The sequence below is a fragment of the Coloeus monedula genome, assembly GCF_965178545.1.
Source record: "Coloeus monedula genome assembly, chromosome: 15".
Classification (NCBI taxonomy): Eukaryota; Metazoa; Chordata; class Aves; order Passeriformes; family Corvidae; genus Coloeus; species Coloeus monedula.
In genome coordinates this window covers 16,793,620-16,814,390 of record NC_138795.1, presented here as the reverse complement: position 1 = coordinate 16,814,390, position 20,771 = coordinate 16,793,620, and the positions used below count along the sequence as shown (strand labels likewise).

The following is a 20,771-nucleotide window of genomic DNA, read 5'->3' as shown; positions in this document are numbered from 1 at the left end:
AAATACATGTATTGGTTTTATATCAACATCCTCAACCACATTCAATACTCCATTTATACCCTTAGGTTTAGTAATTCACAGAACTTCAGCTTCACAGATTCTTACCAATAAATCCCAAAATGCATGCATGGCTTGGTTTAAGAAAGATATTTTACTTGTGTTTCATACACAAAAAAACTGATAATCAACAGTGGCTTAAAAAATTAACACTACTCCACTTTTTCACAAGTGTACAAAAAAGAAATAATGAATTTACATTCAACAGTAAAGCTTAAAAGTCCACTCTAATAATAGTTGCATTGACATTCACATACACAAGCACAGAATAAATATTTCAGGATTCTTATAAGAGCATACAGCATACATACAGTACTTGAATTTTACATAAGGAGTGTTAGTAGGATCAGAAATTCATAATCTCATAGAAAAGTAAAACTAAAATCAGAAAAGGTTGTGTGGGAGGTAACACCAAGGTACTGCACAGAGCTAGCAGGTTAATAAATCCATTTGTGTGAGGAGTTTGCTTCTGCTTCTTCATATTACGACAGTTTGTTTGCAAAGGTGTATTCAAAGTGCAGAATAATGCAAAAAAAAAAAAAAAAGAAAAGAAGATAATCTGGTATTTATTAATACATGCAAGAGGCAGCCCCCAAGTCACCCGACAGAATAAAGCTGTTATTGGCAAGTGGCCGATATAATACAGATGTTTCAGGCAATTTTTCTAAAGCACTTTAATAGCAGCAATTGTAATTTATAATGGCTCTAGATTGACTTCTGTTTGGGTTAAAGGGCATCATATTTCTTTAACATTTACAGCTATATTTCTTTATAAATAAATATCTCAAATAACAAATAGCATAGCTAATGTTACTTTTTTCTCTCTTTTGCATAAGTGTCGTGGAAAAACTCTGACCTTTTCAGAGACATAATGTGCAAAATAATGTGGAAATAGGGACACAGAGCATCACAGTTACATTCCTGGGATGTCAGCCCAGCCCTTCTTACACTCTGAGGGCTAGCTTTACCAGGGCAATGCAGGGCTTTAAGGGACAATTTTTCCAATGGCTTGCTTGGTAAAGAGATAGAATTTATGTTCTCTTAAAGAGCTGTAAATGTGAGGTTTCATTTGAAGCAGTGTGTACAATACGTCATGTATAGGAGTCAGTATTTCCACACAGTGACTTCTCAAGGTTTGACAAGTCTGCTCATCTCCTTTCAGACATTTTCTCCCCAGCCTGAACATCTCTGAACATTTGTGTTCAATAGGTGTTTCCTCTGTTGCATATTTACCAGCTCTTCTTGCATTTTATAATCTGATCTCATATCACCTAGCTGACATCTGCACACAAATATTTCCAATCAGATAGAGGGTGCACAACATTAAAACTTTTAAACCTGTCCTGTAAGTGTCATCAAGACAGGAGCACAGGAACCACAGTGCAGAGTCCAACCTCTCACTGGCTGTACTGTGAAGATTCTCCTTTTCGGCGTAGGAGAAAGGAAACTTGTGTCTGCTTTTTAGATTCTGAAAACAAGCCAGAGTGGAGAAAAAGAGTTAACACCAGACTTAATAAAGCTTTTAAGACAAAACCTGTTAAGCAATTTAGACAGACACTGAATTTCCTGCTGATTTTCTCAAGTCTGTACATACAGGAAATTTGTTAACAGTAGGAAGAAGTTGGGATTTGCTACATGGGAGAAATCTGCCATTATTACAAAAACTGGCTAAGAGGGTTTTTTCAGTATAACTCCCTCACTGGTCACTGTTCTCAGTGGTGCTGTTGCCCTTTTCTTTTTTCTCCTGAGTCTTGTTTCCCTTCTTCTTTTTCTTCTTTTTCTTGGTCTCTTCTTTCTTGCCAAAGGTTATGAAGTCACTTTTGTCAATTTGGCTGTTTGGTGGCTCCTGCCGGATGGAGATGATTGCAGGAGATCCCGGGATAATGAATTTGTCTGGCAACTCACCAGGACCACCTTGTTTGGAATTGCCGGGTCCAAATTTAAAGGTCCAGCTGTTGCTGTTCACACCAGCTCCCACTGGGGGGGACACCTCTCCCGCCTCAGGTTCTGAAAAAGTCAAAACAGCAAGAAAAGCTTAAAGCATCTTTAAACACAAGCACTCAGTGAGCAGCAGCTCTCTCTTTGAAAGCTCTGGCTTCAGCCTGCAGTGACTCCCGGTTGCCTGGCTGCTCATCTGGGGGTTATCCACTGGTTCTTGTCCAGTTTGCTCAGTGTTAGCACATACTGACTCACTCCACGTCCTGCTGGGCTCAACAGGCTCTGGATGCCATTTTGTTCTTTTGGATTTGAAGTGTTTGGAGTAAGAGATCACTGTGATGCAGCCCACTGCAGTGTTCTATAGCAGCAAACACAAGCATGTGCATTACCAAGGGGTATGCTTGAGGGTGTTGAGTCTTTTGGGACAGGGTTAGAAGAGTGGCCAGGGCAGGGTGTGACAGTCTTGGCATTATGCACATCCAGATGGGTATTTTAGCAAACCATCCTATGCTGGATGTGTCCAGGAATCCTCATGTAGGGAAAGAGTATCTGAATGGAGGGTGTCAAGAGGGTGGGATGGAGCCAGGCTCTGCTTGGTGGCGCCGAGCAATAGGACAAGAGGTAACAGGAACGGATATCCAGGAAGTTCCACCTGAATATGAGGAAGAACTTCTTTACTGTGCAGTGACTGAGCACTGAACAGATTGCCCAGAGAGGTTGTGGGGTTTCCCTCACTGGAGATATTCCAGAACCACCTGGATGCAATCCTGTGCCATGTGCTCTGGGATGACCCTGCTTGAACAGGGAGGTTGGACCAGATAAGCTGCTGTGGTCCCTCCAACCTGACCCATTGTGTGATTCTGAGTTGGTGCACCCCAGAGAGGAACCTGAGGCCAACCAGCACGTGTGTTTGTATGTAGGTATGGATGCAATGTGGCTGAGCAGCAAACAGGGCCCTAGAGCAAAACCAGGAGTGAACTGAATTGCCTGGGCAGAGATACTGCAGGACTGCTTCCATCAGGGTGCACAATCTGGTCTCAGAAATATTCATGGTCTTCAGAGAATCATAGAATATCCTGATTATCTCTCTAGATCACAGTATTTTATACAGGCAAATATAAAATGAAGTTCTATCCCCAGTTTTAGGCTTGCAGTATGAAGCAAGTTTTAATTTTATTTCCATTATTTTGATTAGATTGAGTTAATCAGATTGAAATGTTTGCATATGTTACTCTGACAAGGACAATTTTCTAAAATAATAAAATGCAACAAAATTAGGTTTTCCTATGAGAGAAAGCCTTAAGACTTGGTTGTTTTCTTCCCTTTTAAACTTTGAACATTTGTTGCAATTTACATAACTCCTAATTTTGAATAGGAACAGCATATCTATTTTAATGTATCATGTCAAGTATTTAAACGGTGATCAGGGAAAGCTCAATGTTTATGAACTGATGCTAAAGCCCTCAAATCAAATGAAAACCTTCTTATCTACACCCTAAAAGTGCAGTAAGAAAACATGGGGCTCTCACCCTTGTAACACGCCTAGCCACACACAGATCCTCACAATACCACACAAACAATTTCAGTACCACTGATTAAGTCTCAGCATCATGTATCAGAGCTGTCCAGCTGAAGAGGTAAAAATATTTGGGGTAAAGAAGGAGGTGGGAACTGTGTTGGAAAACAATTTCAGAGGGATCCCATGTCCCTTGGAAGAGGAGGCAAGGGCACTGGACGGGGGGGAAGAAATTGAGAAGTCCTAGGTCTCCTGCTGGTTAAAGAGGGCAGGAGGAGAAAACAAAGCAGACAATCTAGAGGGAGATCTCCAACGTTTTGCCAGCAAACATCTGGTACTGACTGCTCTGTACTCCTGCAGCTGTAATGGAGAATGCCATATGAACTTCAGCAGCTCCTGTATTTCCTGTTCTTTAATGATTCTTCATCTTCTGTTACGTTTGCAGGATTTTCTATTTTACTAAATAAATGGTGTGTGGTGCATGCAGACATAAGGCTTTCCTTTTAAGTTCAAAAGCTGTAAAAACATGTTTTGCTGCTTGACAACCTTTCTCCTGCCTGGCAGCAAAACAAACAAGGCTGGGAAGCATGATTCTTTCTCTAAGCTTCTCTGTATTGACACAACACGTCCATGTTACAGAGCCAAAGAAATGTGTATACACAACACATCTCTGAGACCCTCTTTGAAAGAGGTTTGGCACATGGAACCTTTGGCATCTTTGAACCTCCATGGCAAGTGGACATGATGTGACTCCTTTTATAATGCAATGTTTAATCAAGAACCAGAAGAGACTCTGCACTTCTTTCCCCCCTAAGATTGTATTTAATGATGAAGAAGCTTTGACTTTATGCTCTTTCCAGGAACTGCTGACGTTGTTTTAGTGACCTTAGCCTCTCTAGTCTCAAATAGCTTTTTTAAAGTTATTATTAATGTAAAAGTTCCTCTATTTTATCAGTTGTAGCTTTTCTGTAAATTTCCTATGGTTTTAACTATCAGCTTCAGATTCTTTACATGTTTCCTGTAAGTAACAACAATGTCCTAGAAAACCCTTTCATAATAAATGCATTAATATGAACCAGCTTTCATTTCTGCTTAATAAATTGTTTTGTTTGGGTACCTTTTATATTACTTTTGTTTCTCTGAGATGATAAATTACACAGGTGGAAACTGTGTGTCTTGGCCTTTTTCCAAATTATTAATCAATTGTCGTTCTACTGCAATACAAAAATGTGAGCTTTCATATTGCACAAAATAAATTAAGCCCTATTTGACAAATAAATCCTCTCTGTTTCCCAACAAGCCTGCACGATATGCAATCCAAACCCTGGCTCAGACCCAATGCTCTTTTTCTGTTCCTGGCAGGAGAAGGACAGCTGAAGGTGACCTCAAGTCATGGTTGACCCACCCTTGCTCTGGCTGGGGAGAACCCTGTAGCAGCAAATAGTAGAAAAATCACTTTGAAGAGTACAGGGTGACAACACTGTGGGCTGCAGGGCCAGCACAGCTGAAACAGCAGTGTATGGCTGTGCCATTTGATGTGAGCATAGAAACATAAAATGATAGAACAGCCTGCGGCAGAAGGGACCCCAAAGCTCATCCAGTTCCAACCCCTTGCCATGGGCAGGGACACCTTCCACTAGACCAGGTGGCTCCAAGTCCCGTCCTGGCTTTAAACACTTCCAGGGATGGGACAGCTTCTCTGGGCAACCTGTGCCAGGGCCTCACCACACTTAATTTATATTCTTCCTAATATCTAATCTAAACCTACTCTCTGTTGGTTTGAAACCATTCCCCTTGTCCTGTCACCCCACACCCTTGTAAATAGTCTCAATCTTTCTTGTGCACTCCCTTCAGGTACTGGAACAGGCAATTAAGTCACCCGGAAGCTTCTCTTTTCCAGGCTGGGCAATCCCAAATCTCTCAGCCTTTCCTGGAGAGGTGTTCCAGCCCTCTGATCAACTTATTAGGCTGAACACGGGACAATGACAATGACTTAATGTTATCCATTTTACCACACAAATACAGCAATGTGCAAGAACCCAGAGTATCCCTGAGGTATGGAGTCTCCCGCATGAAATCTCTTGCCAATGGGGTGCACAAACACATCTGCACTACTGAAACTAATTCAGAGCAGGAACCCAACCCTTTAATCCAGTTCTGCCTAGGCAAATCAACTCACCAGATGAAGTCTGTAACATTTGTCACAAAAACATCTGACTTTATGCATCCAAACACAACAAACCCATCACACCTACCCTAGAATCAGGATTCTGTCAGACTACGGGGGTTTGCTTGCACTTATGTGGGGTTTTGTCCCAGACCCTGAATATGTTTGTTGTCCATACATCTAAGCATTTTAATACTCCTTAATACTCGCTCAGCCAAAGGAAACTAATTATCCTTACTGCTGTGTGGAGAGCTTGCATACAAAAAGACAGAGACATGCAGAATTTAATGAGTTGATAGCCATCATTTCCTATGAGTGGGGTTTCACCAGTCCTCAGGAAATTTCTCTTCTGCGTGATTTACATGATAACATGTGTGTTTATCTGTATTGGCAGGCTGGAAGGTCACAGTTCAGCTGTACTAACAATGTTGTATGTTTAGGCATTTCAGATGAAGGATAAATGTAATTTATTACCTAGTTTCCAAGGCTTCCTTAAACATCACTTCTGTTTCTTATCAGCAGGAATTCAACAACAAAAGCTTTCTATATATGTGTTATTTTACATTTAATGGGATTAGTTGTACTTCTCTTGCATATTTTCTGCATCTTTAATTGAATGCTTCAAATTTTTTTATTAAACTGAGAGGAAAATCTAAATAAAACAAACCCTCTGGTTATATTTAGAACTCTTAATGTAAACCATTACACTTCTTTTTTTCCTACAGCTACAGAGAGGGGGTTGCCAGAGTTCATACATAAAAGCTCAGAGTCTGGTGGTTTCCTGGGGTAATTTAGAGGATTACTTTGGACCTTTTCTTTTATTCTCAAGAAATACATCAGACTTCATGTTCAATGACCAAATAATTAAATTTTTAAATGCTTGCATGCAGCAGAACCCAAAATCTAGGCTGCACCTGCAGGTGCTGATGCTTCTTTGCCTGTATGTCTGCAAGCTAAAACAGGAGATGAACTTTTCACCCCATCCCTTTCCTACTCTCACCGAAATACAAATGTCTCAGTAGACTTTAAATGGAACCCAGAGCAGCAGAGACTGTGCAGTGGAGTAGGTCACATATTTAGCTGGCGTGAAAGGACTTCTAGGCTGTCTTTCCAAATACTTCTTTTTCCATCCCATGACTACTGGCTGAAATGCACAGGCAGACTTACACAGAAAAGACCTCCATATCCTCAAAGCACCTATGTTGAAAGCTGGAAGGAATAGGGTGTGGTGCATAGCTAATTTTTTGTTTCTCTTCCAGAGGCATTTACTGGTAGCCCTCTGCCTCTCATAGGACTTGAAAAACGTAAAAATCCTGGTCAATAGGAACTTGTTCAACAAGCCCTAATTGCTCTGAAACACCTGATTTCCTACACAATGTCAGATATAGAGGGTCATGTCTGCCTGGAGAAGCTGTGGCTGCCCCATCCCTGGAAGTGTCCAAGGCCAGGTTGGATGTGGCTTGCAGCAGCCTGGGATAGTGGAAGGTGTCCCTGCCCATGGCAGGGGGTGGAACTGGATGAGCTTTAAGGTCCCTTCCACCCCAAACCATTCCATGATTCTATGTGGATGTCACAGCCTCTGAGATTCCAGAAAGGGAGCAGGCTGCAGCTGAGTTGTGTCACCCCACTGATCCTCACTTGCGTGCTCCAGGCAGTCCTGCTCTCAGCACACAGGTTTTCCAGAGGTTCCCATGCTCTGTGCAGGAAGCCCAGACACCTACAAGGAACCAGGTCCCTAGAATTTAACCTGTAGTAACTGCAGGTACCTACCTTTGTTTTTCTTAGAGAGTTAGGCACCCCTTTTCTAAATTCAGCCACCAGAAATGTAGGCATCCAATCTACCATGTCTAATTAAATTCATGCTACGGTCTGTAAAAACACAGGCACCCTCAGAAGGCAGTTCAAGCCACCTGGTTTAAATGCTTGGTTTTAGAGGCATTGGAGGCCCTATCACTCTCTTTGGAGACCTTCTGGCTTTCTACAACTCCCTGACAGGAGGCTGTAGTCAGGTGGGGATTGGCCTCTTCTCCCTGGCAACCAGGGACAGGACAAGAGGACATGGCCTCAAGCTGCACCAGGAGAGATTCAGGTTGGATATCAGGAAGAATTTCTTCACAGAAAGGGTTGTAAAGAGTTGGGAGGGGCTGCTCAGAGAGGTGGTGGAGTCACCATTCCTGGAGGTGTTCAAGGAATGACTGGACATGGCACTCAGTGCTCTGGTCTGGTTGACAAGGTGGTGATCAGTCAAAGGTTGGACTCGATGATCTTGGAGGTCTTTTCCAATCTAAATGATTCTGTAAAAAAATTCTGAATTTTCTTTGTTCTTCTCCTCTCTCTGCTGGAGCTGTATTATCTTTGGTTCTTTATAGATAAAGCCCAACCAGACAATTTACACTAGACAGCTAAGTTTTGGGTAGCTAGTGGAAAAGGAGCTGAATTCTACCCTCAGGAGCCAGGTAAGCAGCACCATGGCTTGGCAGGTGTTGTACTAATGACCATGCCGGAGTATTTCAGAAAAAAGAAGAAGTTTGAAACTAATCTCTTTAATGGTGACAGCCACAAAAAATCCTGTGCAACTGTTTGCAACTTCCTCAGCCTTAATCCTTTCATGGGATTTTCACTTGGGTAGGCATTGGCATCTTCTGTCCAGAAATGCCTGAGAGACCACAGCCATATTCTTAAGGTTGCACCATTTCCACCCCTTAAAAGGCCACATTTTAGTTATGACAGCAGTGACACCAGTACAGCTCAGAACCTCTGGTGCAGAACTGCAAAGTACAGGTCTGTCACTGAGATTTAAGGTGCTGTCTTTTCACATGGGGAACTTGCAAATTCACTCAATTGAAGGGCTGGCTTTCACCAGCTTGTAAAACCATCCAAGCTGAAAGGTAATGCTGAGCGATGGGTACAAACAGTCTGAAATTGAGATGTCTTATAAATTTGGGGCAAAATGTCGATTCACAGAACATATCATCACTCAGCCCAGGAATCAATACCCCATCAGGTCTGGGCTATCCCATCAGTCCTGCAGTTTCTATCTCAGTGACATTTTTCTCGCTTTTGGGGAGGCCACGTGTTTTTTTTCCTGACCCTGTGTAGCCCCACAGCTCCAATCTGGTGTTTACTAAGAACAGGTGGTGCTCACTTCCCATAATGCGAGCTGCCCATATATTCTGAGTGTCATGCACATCGTCTCCACCTCCTATGCCTCTGCTGCTTTCTTAAAGAACCTTTGTCAGAAGAGGGATAACTCATGTTAGAACAGATGTGCCCCTGCTCAAGGGGGAGAAGAGGAAGGCGTTTCTGTGCAGTCTCCGTCTCCCTGCAGAGACATGTTTGACTGTGTGACATGCTCAGCCAAGACAGCAGCTTGTTTTCACTCTGTTCCACCCCTCCACACTCACCACTTTGTTCTCGTCTCTAAAAATTTGGTAGCTCATGGAATCAGAAAATAAATTAGATAAAAGCTTTCAATCAAAACTTCTATTAATATTAAATTTAAAGGAAACATTTTTCAATGTTCTTTTTCCAGACAGCAGAACATGCAGGCTAAAGCCACTGTAAGACTCAGAATATCCCATCATTAATCACAGCCCCTTCTGTCTGCAGGTCAAAGTAGCAAAACACATTAATTAAATGAATTTATTTAAAACTGAGATCAGGCAATAAGCAGGAAGCAAACTGCAGGGAAAGCTAGTCATTAACCTGATTTCTCTCTTCCCTGCCTCCTCCGTTGATGCTGTACTGACTGCAGCTTCTGCCTCTGGCAGGCTTAATGAATATTCACCATGATAAAGAGTCTGAAACAGCACATCCAGTGCAAACAGCATGCACTGAAAAACCCTCTCTGTGTCATTCGGAGGATCTCTGTGGACATTCTGGCTTCACTGATCATCCCTAAGCCTTTTTGGGATTAAAAAGCCCATTTAATCTTTCTTTTTTTTTTTTTTTTTCTGAAAAACAAAACAAAAACTCAAACCCAGAAAAAAAGAAAGTGAATAAAATCCATCATCAGCATGGTAAAATGACAGATATAGAACTGAAAGACAGAAAAATTATTCAGTCAGAATAAAACGGAACCGGTTTAACTATCACTTTGCCAAACAATCCCAACCATCTCTAACGACTTTGTCAAATTGGAGTATCAAACAAAACCCCAAATAATTCTCACTCTCTGTCCTCCCATCTGTTTGACGTGTTCTGCATTAATGAATCAGGAGGAATGAACAAAATGGAAACTTCTCCCCACCAAGGAGCCTGTAGCTTTAATCCAGTGCTTGGGTTTAAAGTCAGTATCATTAAACAGGGCAATTATAGCACACATGTTGTGGGAGATTTGTAACCCCCCACTGCTCCAACATCCAGGCACAAAGCAGGGGGTGGGCACGGAGGTCACTTCCAGCTCACCCTCAGGTTACTGTCCATGCTGACACTGACAATTAATTTAAATAGAGATTATTTACCTCATTATGAAAAACCAATCTTACATGGCTGTATTAAAGTAATTGTCTCAGCTATCAAATAGCTCTGCCAGCATATTCTGAGATAGATGAAAGCATAATTTGATTTGCTTGCTACCACAGCCTGCTGTGACCAGAGCACAGCCCAGGGTAAATGGCTTCTCGCAGCTGTTGAAGGAGCAAACAGAGATGGTGTCTGCAGCTCCTCTCACTCTTCTTTGGCTAAAAGAGGCTTTTCCTCCCATAAAAATATCAACTTTCTCAGGTAATATCCTTCTACTGCTGCACTTGTGCCCAGTCCTGCTCCCACAGGTAGAATTTTAACCCTTTCCTCCCCAAACTGAGGTTAATCTGCTGCATCCCTGAGACAGCATGTGCCCACATCCAGGATGCTCCTTATCACCCTTTTAGCTCTAATCGAATGTTGGACTGGGGGGATGCAGCATTGAATGTTTGTGTCGCAGGCAGAGGTGATTAGAGAGACATTACTCCTGCAATACAAGAACAAATATCTTTGGGGGGGATATTTTCCCTTGTCTGCAGGCTCACAGTGTTTTTAAGAGTTCATAGCTGAAAACTGAACAGTCCCCCCCTCGCCCCGCCCAAAAAAAAAACCCCAAACCCAAAACCAAATCAACCAAACAAAAAACCCCGAATTATTTTCATCTGGTAAATATGTTCTCAATGCAGTGTGGGCAGTTACAGCACCAGCCATTCTGCTCTTGCTTTAATGCAAACAGTAAGGTAAACAGCAGTGAGCAGCGCAGGAAAATTGAAGTTGGAGCTGGGGGGACTGCTCTGCCCCTCAGTACCTGGAAAGGGTGTGGGCAGTGGCTGAGGACAATGTTTCCCTGAAGACCTGTGGTGGGTTGGTCTTGCTACCACAAAGGAAAGGCTTTTCTTTCCTTTCATGTCAAACCAGGTGCTATGCAGCCAAAATGCCCTAATTAAATGTCCTTAAATGCCCTAAACTGAATGACTAGAGCAACAAGCAGCTATCCAGACCTCTGCTGAAGGCTGATTTCAGGAGTGCTTGGTAACACATCCCAAAAAGGTGGACTTTGAGTCTGATCTTAAAAAATTTTTGAGCTTTGTGGGTCACATCTTTTGTATGTGACCAGGAGCAGGGATGGCACTCTAACCATTTTCAGGAGGCTGCTGCTGTGGGTGGGGTTTGCCTCCGTTATATAAGGAAATACTGTAAAGAGAGCAAAAGTCACTGCAGAAGACAAAGCTCTGAATGTCGGGAGGACAGAACATGTCTGTACACTGCTTAATCTATATTATGGAAAGCCAATTCTGGTTACTGTCTTCTGTCTAATTTAAATAAAAAATAATTTTATTCTAACATACGAGCCCTTTTATGTGAGAGACAACAGGCTCACCGAGCATCATAAATCCTGCTGTGAAGGTGAAAAGGAAGAAGCATTTCCTGGCTGCTGCTGGAGCTGTACCAGTGCCCTGCAGCCAGCCAGCCCCCTCCTCCCCTTGCTCTCTGCTAGATGAGCTGTTGAACGGACGCCAAGAGCACAGACGTGCATTCTTTCCAGGCATCTCCTGCCACTGGGGGCCACTCTGCTTCTATGGGGTGATACAGGATCTGCTTGGACTCCTGCCTACAGCCACTGCAGCCACCTTCTGCCTCAGCCCCCATCTCGAAGGCTGGCTGTGATTGATTCCCCAAAGAAGGAAAATTTCAGGTTACTTAACGGGGAGGCAGGATTAAATGTTCTAGTATTGAATTTCTATTTACAAGGGCCTGGAGTGGCAGGACAAGGGGAATAACTTCAAACTGACAGAGAATAGGTTTAGATTAGATATTAGAAAAAAATCCTTTACTATGAAGGTGGTGAGGCCCTGGCACAGGTTGCCCAGAGAAGCTGTGGCTGCCCCATCCCTGGAAGTGTTTAAAGCCAGGTTGGACGGGACTTGGAGCCACCTGGTCTAGTAGAAGGTGTCCCTGCCCATGGCAGGGGGGTGGAAAGAAGATCTTTAAGGTCCTTTCCAACCCAGGCCATCCCATGATTCTGTGACTATGTTTTCCTGGACAGGCTTAGATTGGTTTCATTTGTGTCCATCTTGGAGAGTGAACACTACTAAGAGAATTGACTTCAATTCAGTCCCTCCCTCCTGCTTACCCTCAACAAAACTTTATCAAGTACCAGTCTCTACAGCTCTGAAAAGTTTCCACAGGTACCCTTACCTGAGCACAGTCCACATTACTGCTGGTGCACAAACAGCAGAGAGTCCAGCACAGCTCCCAAATCCGAGTGCTGGTAGGCAAGAGAGAATCCCCACTATTTAACTGAGCACAATTAATAGAAAGACAGTAACTATGGAAACGAAGCATCAATTTTAGCCTTTCAAGGCAGAATCTAATTTTAACCAACTAATTGGGTGCTTGAAGTGGTAGTGAAAGAAAAAGGGACACGTTTTTGTCAGTGCTCTTAGAGGCATCTATTTTAAACATGAATGAATGTGTGAGCTTCACCATTTAGAGAGGATAGGACAGTAATGGAACAGGGACACATGAGAAATGGTCTTAGAGATAATTTTTTCTTTCTTTCTCCATCATCTATGTTTAGCTTACAGACTTCAACCATTCCTCTTGTATATGGCTCTCACCCCAATAGCCCAAACCATTGCAATCTCCAGGCCAGATGATTACAGGGTAAAGCTTTCTGCTTGGATATTCCTTAAAAAACCACAAACACACAGAGCTTCAGAGTGGGAAATGCAGTTCCTTGTCTCTAAGAGGCTGAAGGTGGCTCTGAACATCAGAGCTGACACGTGTTCCCTGGCTCCCTCTGGCTCTGATCTCAAATAAAGGGTTAATTTTACCAGTATTTTATAGATGAAACCTGAAACTGGCCTTTTCCCTATCTATGAAGAGGAAGAAAGGGTACTACTAATGTTTAATTTAGTTTGGTTTTGTTATCCCCAACTGATTTCATAATATTAAAAGTAAACTGTACCATACAGGTACATAAAATTAATTTAGACCTACAAAATCCTTTAGCTGACCTACTTTGACTAGTTTACCACTGAACCTCTGCAAACTTCTCCTCTGAAAGCCAATTAACTAAGTACTAACCAATGTCTATTTTGATTCTCTCCAACGTGGCTGTTAGCCAGCAACCTGCCCCAGAGATGTCTGTCACTGTAATACCTTCCACAAAATGGGGCTGTAAAACTGAAGACATCAAAGGCTGCAAAACAGACTCTGGCAGTCACAGCATTCTTTCCCTTCCACAATATATATGTCACATTAGCAGCTTCCTATCATCTCCCGTTAGGATCACATCCCATTATTATTCCTTTTTACTGATAGGGGATGAATGGAGCTAAGAATATTCCACATCAGTTAAAAAGGAATCTTAATTAAATGTGATGAGTAAGTGCTAATACAATATGATAAGCCCCCTGGATAAGCATGCTACATAATTTCTCTCTTCTTCAGAAACCTTTAAACATTCTATGAGAAGAAAATGGAGGTGACCTTGCAAAGACTCCCCACATCCCTTCTCCTAGTGCAGAAATAGTTTTGCTCTTTCAAGTGCTTGCAAGGCCCACATCTGGAGGATTTTTTCTCAGGTTGTAGGTAAATCCAGGTGCTATGATCACTGAGAATAATCTGGGCCTTTAACCCTTTAAAGCAGATTTTTTGGTGCTGATGAAATGAACCTGCCTGACTGCTCTGGAAGTCTGGACCTACTGGATCACAGAGCCAAACCTTCTCTCTGTCCTCTGCTGCAGCTAAAGGTGTCTTCTCAAAATGGAGCCACATGACAAATTAGATTTTCAGCGGACTTTTATAGCTGTAATTCTCCATGCACATCTATCAAATATCAAAACCCAGCTCTGGATGGTTGTTAAAATTACATTTAAACGTGTTTATGAACCTCCTAACTTGTTCAGTGCTTTATTCGACTTGGTCACACAGATTGAAATCACTGCTAGGTGATATGCTGTAAAGGGCACATAATACTGAAACAAAATATACTTAACAAAAAGATCACTTGAGGGGGGATAATGCACAATTAGGGAATATTAAGGTACGGTTATCTAAGTAAAGCTAAGATCAAATTTGTTTGATTGAAATGGATGGCAGCACATTGCAAAAGGCACTTTAAGAGTTGCAGCTGCCTTTGTGACTTGTCTCAGACTACACTTTCTTAAATATTCATCAGATGGCAAGTATTAAGTCTGGGAGGCTCTCTGGAGCCTAACACACAGAAAGTGGGTAGAGCTATTTCACTCGATCACCATAACCACTTCAGAATAGACCACTCATCATCCCAGTGTAAGAGTTAGTAAATTATATGCTTCGTATTTCAATATTTTGATTTTAGTTTTATGGCCCCAGTCACGCTTTAAGCCAAGAATTGTTCCCTCAATGGAACAATTGGAGAAGTGGCTCAGATTTGTCCTTCCACATAAAATGATGCTTTATATTATACTCAGGAACTGCTCATTTGCTAATGAACTCTCTTTCTAGAAAGGCTCAGATAGTTGTAGTAACATAACCAAAACTTATTTATTTAATATTCCTGCCATTTCACTTCTCCGAAGGAAATATTAAAAATGGAAGACCTGGCTCGAAATGAACAGGAAGATCAAATCTGGGAAATTAATTATTACACATAGATTGTAATGGATGTAAAATGGGTATCTGAGAGCAAAGAAGGGGAAATTAACTTTGTTTCCACATTATTGCTTAATGGAGGCTGACTTAGGAAAAAATCCTACCCTGATTAAATTGGAGAAAATTTCTTTTACTTGTGATTCCTTTAAATGAATAGGCAGGGAAAGAATCAAGGACAGACTGTATCTGGATTGATAGCATAGTTATTTTCCTTCCAGGAAATGTGTCATATGCTCAGGTAACTAGGACAAGCTGTCAAAGAATAGAAACATTTAAAAGATCTCAGTGTTCATAAAGGCTAAAAGGTGATGTTATTACTTCCTGAATCCTTCACTTCAAACGGAATTTTAATTTACCATCTGCTGGAATCTACATGTAGAATATTTTTAAATTATTTTAACACGGAATTAAAGTTTACACTTCCATTTTCCTATTGTAATTGTGTGTATTATACGTGTCCACGTTAGTATAAAACTGGGTCATTTGTTTTGAGTTTCTGCAATTTTTGAGGTGGTGACTGACTTCTGAATTTTACACATCAGACTCTACTTTCCCAGCATCTTTTTCAGTCCCACCACTACCAGGTCAGATCATGGAGGAAAGGGCTTCTTACATTATCAACTCATCTGGAAGTAGCTGAGTGGGTGCTGTCACAGAGTTGTTAGGATTGGAAGGGACCTCTGGAGATCATCCAGTCCAACCCCCCTGCCAAGGCAGGGGCACCTGGGGCAGGTTACATGGGAAGTGTCCGGGTGGGTTTGGAATGTCTCCAGAGAGGGGGACTCCACAGCCTCCAGGAGCAGCTGTTCCAGTGCTCTGCCACCTTAACCTAATGAAGTTCTTCCTTGTGTTGAGATGGAAGTTTTCATGGTTTAGCTTATGGCCATTACTCCTTGTCCTGTTGCTGGGCACCACTGAAAAGAGTCTGGCACCATCCTCTGACACCCCTTGGAGATATTTATATACATTAATGAGATCCCCTCTCAGTCTTCTCTTTTCCAGACTAAACAGGCCCAGCTTCTACAGTCTCTCCTTATAAGAGCGATGCTCCAGACCCCTCATCATCTTTGTGGCCCCCACTGGATCCTCTCCAGTGGCTCCTTGTCTTTCTGTGACTGTGGAGTCATGTCTCAGCTTTGGTGTATGAGTTGGCAACTTTTCACTGCAAAGGTGTGAGACCAGAATGTGTCAGAAGGAGCACAAAGTCAAAAATGCTTCATCCTCAGACTGTGCAACCTGACAGTTCCGTAAAAGGGGATTTTTTCAGCTATTTTTATATTTTTCACTCACCGGAAAGGGAAGGGGGGGTTGGGGGTGGAACCAACTTCTGCAGCAAAATGCCAGTTGCCTGGACAGCAGCAAGAGCTGCCATTCATTAATCTTGATAACACCTTGCCCAACTAAGCACTAGGTGTAAATGGCTGCATTCCTTAAATTGCTTCATATGCTCTCTATGATCCACAACTGCAGCACCAAACATCACTTAAATGCGTTCCCTTTACACCAGACTTGAAGAAGAAGTAGCTTGGGGTCGCCAGTGGAAACACAGACCATGACAACAAGGAGAAAAAAGCTCTATTTATATCACTTCCTGCTGACACATGGAATAGCACACACTTCATTCAAGCATACAGGCAGCTGCTCAGTGGCTGGAATTTCTGCAGCAGCTTCGAGGCTCGAGGAAGTGCAGTCAAAGCAGATATACTCTGCACCGAGGAGGAAAGACAGCAAAAGGATGCTTTGAAATGCTCTGGTTGATCTAGTTCATTCTACTCACCAGGGAGGCATGCAATTTGATATTCAAAAACATGTGTGCATATTTCCTGAAACTAGCACGAATATTTAATAGCTCTTCTTGCAAAAACAGGATAATCATGCCTGCAGATCTTCCACAAGCAGCTATGGACCATTTTTGCCTCAGCAATCATCCAATTTGCATCTCTAGTGAAACAACTCAGTGAAGAGGCAAACAGATTTTTATCTCTGTGCTTGAGCAGATCTGCCAGTTGCTTAAAGCTTAAAGTGTCAATCTTCAGGCAGGGACAATACCTGGAGAGAGGACAAATATTTAGGCTCAATATCAAATACCAGAGAGAGACTCTTCATCAGGAACTGTAGTCACAGGACAAGGGGGAATGGATTCAAACTGCAATAGGGGAAATTTAGGTTACAGGAGAAATTCTTTCCTGTGAGGGTGGTGAGGCCCTGGCACAGGGTGCCCAGAGAAGCTGTGGCTGCCCCTGGATCCCTGGAAATGTCCAAGGCCAGGTTGGATGGGGCCTGGAGCAATCTGGGCTAGTGGAAGGTGTCCCTGCCCATGGCAGGGGGGGTGAAACAAGATGATCTTTAAGGTCCCTTCCAACCCAAACCATTCTGTGACTCTATGATTCTACTGAAATGAGCCATGCAGCTTTTAGTACCTGAGGGAATCAATTACAGAAAAATTAATTATGGCTTTACTCACTTTTCTTGCAGTGGTCAGAGCTTTCCCTCGGCACATATTTTTTAGAGATACAAACAAAAAAAAGAAGTGAGAGGGAAAGCCAACAATATGACAACAAAACAACAGCTTGCAATGACTGAAAATATTGTGTTAATTGCTCAGCTGCTCTCTTCAGGGCCTCAGACTTTCACCAAAATATACCAAGTGGTGCCAAGTGGGGTGGCTTCACCATTTCTGAAGAAGTTCAGATAAACTCATAAATCCACAGACACAGTAGGAATCTTCTGTTTCTCCTTCCACCCAAAGTCTCCTGTTTGCACAAATATGTCTGCAACTGCACCCAGACCTGCAGAGCTTTCTTAAGGCAAAACCCACTCTTCCCCCTCTATAAATAACTCAGGAATCAGTTCATACTCCTCCCAAATATCCTTCCCACTCCTGCCCACAGCTTTGATTTCATGCTTGTCTTCAGAAGCCAGAGTGAATCACCCATTTCCTGCTTCCTAATCCTCACTCTATCACAAGCCTCTCTGCAGGTTTTCTGCTGCTCTTCCAGGTAATTCTGCTTTGGGTTCAATAAGAAAAGCTGCATTAAGATAGAAAAATGCTGAGCAGGTGGCACTACCATAGACTAACAGAAGAGAAAGGAATCAAGCTTGTTCCCTCGTGGCTGCTGTATTTTAAACACAATTAAATAATGAAAGAGCATAAATTGCAGCCTGGATTTTCTCACTTAGTTTTTTCTACCCATGTGGGGTAGCGAACTCCACGTGGGATTTTTGTGTCTCCAGTCTTTGCAGTGTGGAATCATGTCATACCCATTCAACCTTGACAGGTCACTTCATTAAAGTATCAGTAGTTTTGTGAGAATCTCAGGTTTCATGTGGGAATAAAGAAACCCCAAACCTTAAAAAAATGAATTTTGGCTGTTAATGCACTGGAAAACAAACAAAAGGAAGTCACTTGAGGCTTAAGTTTTGAGTGTTTGGAAGTGGCGGCATAGGACTGACCCAATACAATTTCATGGTCTGTTTATCCATCCTGTTCTCTACACCATCATGCATTTCATAACAGGTGCTTTCCCTTACCCAGGCATCTGTGACAAACAGAACATGCTGCAGAGAAAGCAACTGCCTTCATAAATCTAATTCCAGTTAATGAAGAGTTCACGTCTGAGAATCACAGAACTGCGTAATCAATAATCATGGTCTGCAAGATAGAAAAATATCTTCTGATGGCTTCCTTCAAAGCTGTGCACTGGATTCTGGATTCTTTTTCAGTATTCCAGGATTGTGCAGCTTCCCTAAAGGCTGTGTGGACCAACACTGGTATCCTACATAACTGTATCTGGCACTTGACCTGAATATGTTTCTCCCGATTAGGCAGTGACATTCTCATCTGGAAACTCTGTTTGTATGTTCAAATTGTTGTCTCAGCATAAAGGTGTACTGGAGTTATTCTGAAAACCCAAATGTGTGACACCGTCTGTATTTCAAGAACTTTAGTTATTAGCATGATTTGGAAGCTTTCACTCCCAGATCCCAGAATCTGCTGCACCTTATTCCTCCCAGCACACGTGTTATGAAGTGATGAGTCTCTGTCAAGTGGTGATGCCAAACTCAGCAGAGAAACAAAGACTTATTAACACCTAAATAAGAATTAGCCAGTGGCTGCTAGCCTGGATTCTTCCAGGTCACAGATAAAGCAGGTCTGCAAAGGAGGTAGAATTTCTGCCCAGCACCTCTTCTCTGCAGCAAACAGGAGACCTCACTGCCAGGTGCAACAATTTGTTCCCGTTCACAAATACTAAATTGACCTCAGCATCCAAATATTGCACTTGCCTTAATTCATGGTGTATATTTGTCATATTTGCCATGAGAATTGCACGGTCTCAGATCACATCTTCTGTATGGAAAAAACCCCACAACAGCTGCCACTTTGCAGATCAAATAAAGGGCACTCAAACCAAAATCATCTCTTGTCTCCTCAGTTCCCCTGGGAAAGTAGGACTTTGTATCCAGACCAGAAAGCCTAAAACTCAGCATATGGCAGAGCAGAAAGCAAGCTCTGCTGCACAAGAACGTTTATTTGCCAGTTCAAGAGTAATACACTGAGTATCTGAGCTGACCTTAACTATTAATCTAACACAGGATGTGAATAGTTGTGCTTCCAAAAGTCACAAAATGTCCACAAAAATGAATATTGGCAGAATTAACACAGCTCCACTTTTTACCACTAATTACTCTGAAATGCAAAATGCCCAGTTCTCTCATTTTATGCATGCTACATGATGGCTGCTAGAGTTTTGAAGGCTCAAAAGCTGCTCCAGCATTACATAATCACAGAATTGAACAAAATCAAGCCTATAATCCCTATGGCTTTAGAAAAAGCTGGGCAAGGGAGGGAAGGAAGAAAAAAATAATCACAACTCTAATGATGTAGAAAAAATAAACAAGAAGTTTAATTTTTAAAAATGTGATGATCTTTAACTACTGGGCTCTGCACATGTGGTTGGTAATAATTACTTTTCAAGGATCTTCTCAAGTATAATGCTCTGCACAGCTCAAATGAAAGGTTATTGCCATGAACTCAAAATGGTAGAGCAAATATTTAATTACTGTTTTCTCCAATTCCCAGGCTGTATCTTAACAGCAGAGTCCAATGCAATCTCGTCCACTTTTGGCAGAATCCATCAGCATCTTTCCTAAATCCCAAGCAGTAGTATCAAAGACTGATGAAAGGTTTGGAAAAAAAAAAATTCTGTGGCTTTCTGGGCACTGTGTATCACTTGGGAAAGATATCAACTAGGTTGGGTGATTGAGCTAAAAATAACATTTTAAAAGACACAGATAATTGGGGTCTCCAATTAAGAGTCTCCTCAGAATTTTAGTTTTTTAACACGAGCAGGTGCTGGTGGGAGGATGACTCTCAGCCCACGTAAGGAGAGAACAATTACTTGAGCAGCCTCACTTTCCATGGAAAGTACTAGATAAACATTCATGGAAGATTCTCCCTCATTTCCAGGCCTCTGGTTGCCTACATACCCCCTTTCTAGGGTATGATATCAGGATTTTTCTCTAGGCTTGCTACCTTTCCCAGTACATGGTAATTCAGTGCCACTCGGTTCCATTCAGATGTCTTGGAGTTCCTCTATTGTCTGCATATACCAATAAATTTTTTTTCAAGCCCTAATGCCCTTGAGCACTTACTCCCAGAAATGCCTCCCAAAAGCTGAGGCAAAACCAGACAGCTCGTTCTGTCTGACAGAACAGAGTTCTGGCACCTCAGTCAGGAAATACTGCCTTGGGCAGGACACTTGGTCCTCAGACGGTGGAAATAGCTGACATTGTCATCAATGGGGTGCCAATAATGACTCTCAGCTTACCCACAAGTTTTTAAATAATTATTTAGTTGTGGATTTGCTTTTCTAATTGTAACGAAGATACCAATTTCCTTTCTTCACACACTCTGTTCTTTCTACAGTGGTGCCACTGCATCTGATGGCCACTGCATTTTAGTAGTTTCATGAATGGTGGACTCTGTTC

The 20,771-nt window shown here is 42.2% G+C and overlaps 1 protein-coding gene across 4 annotated transcripts in view; it reads right to left on the bottom strand.

Annotated features, from left to right (window-relative positions):
* Window positions 1–300: 300 nt before the first annotated feature.
* LOC309578479 (protocadherin alpha-C2-like) overlaps window positions 301–20,771 on the bottom strand; it is a gene marked incomplete at its 5' end in the record, with an annotated part of 148,128 nt that continues 127,657 nt past the window's right edge. For 3 of the 4 annotated variants that reach the window (XM_082291151.1, XM_082291150.1, XM_082291149.1), the window contains one exon: window positions 301–2,064. In XM_082291151.1, the coding sequence (XP_082147277.1) occupies window positions 1,754–2,064 (311 nt within the window). In that variant the 3' untranslated portion in view covers window positions 301–1,753. The remainder of the gene's footprint in view (window positions 2,065–20,771) is intronic. The other variant, XM_082291152.1, reaches the window with a different exon arrangement.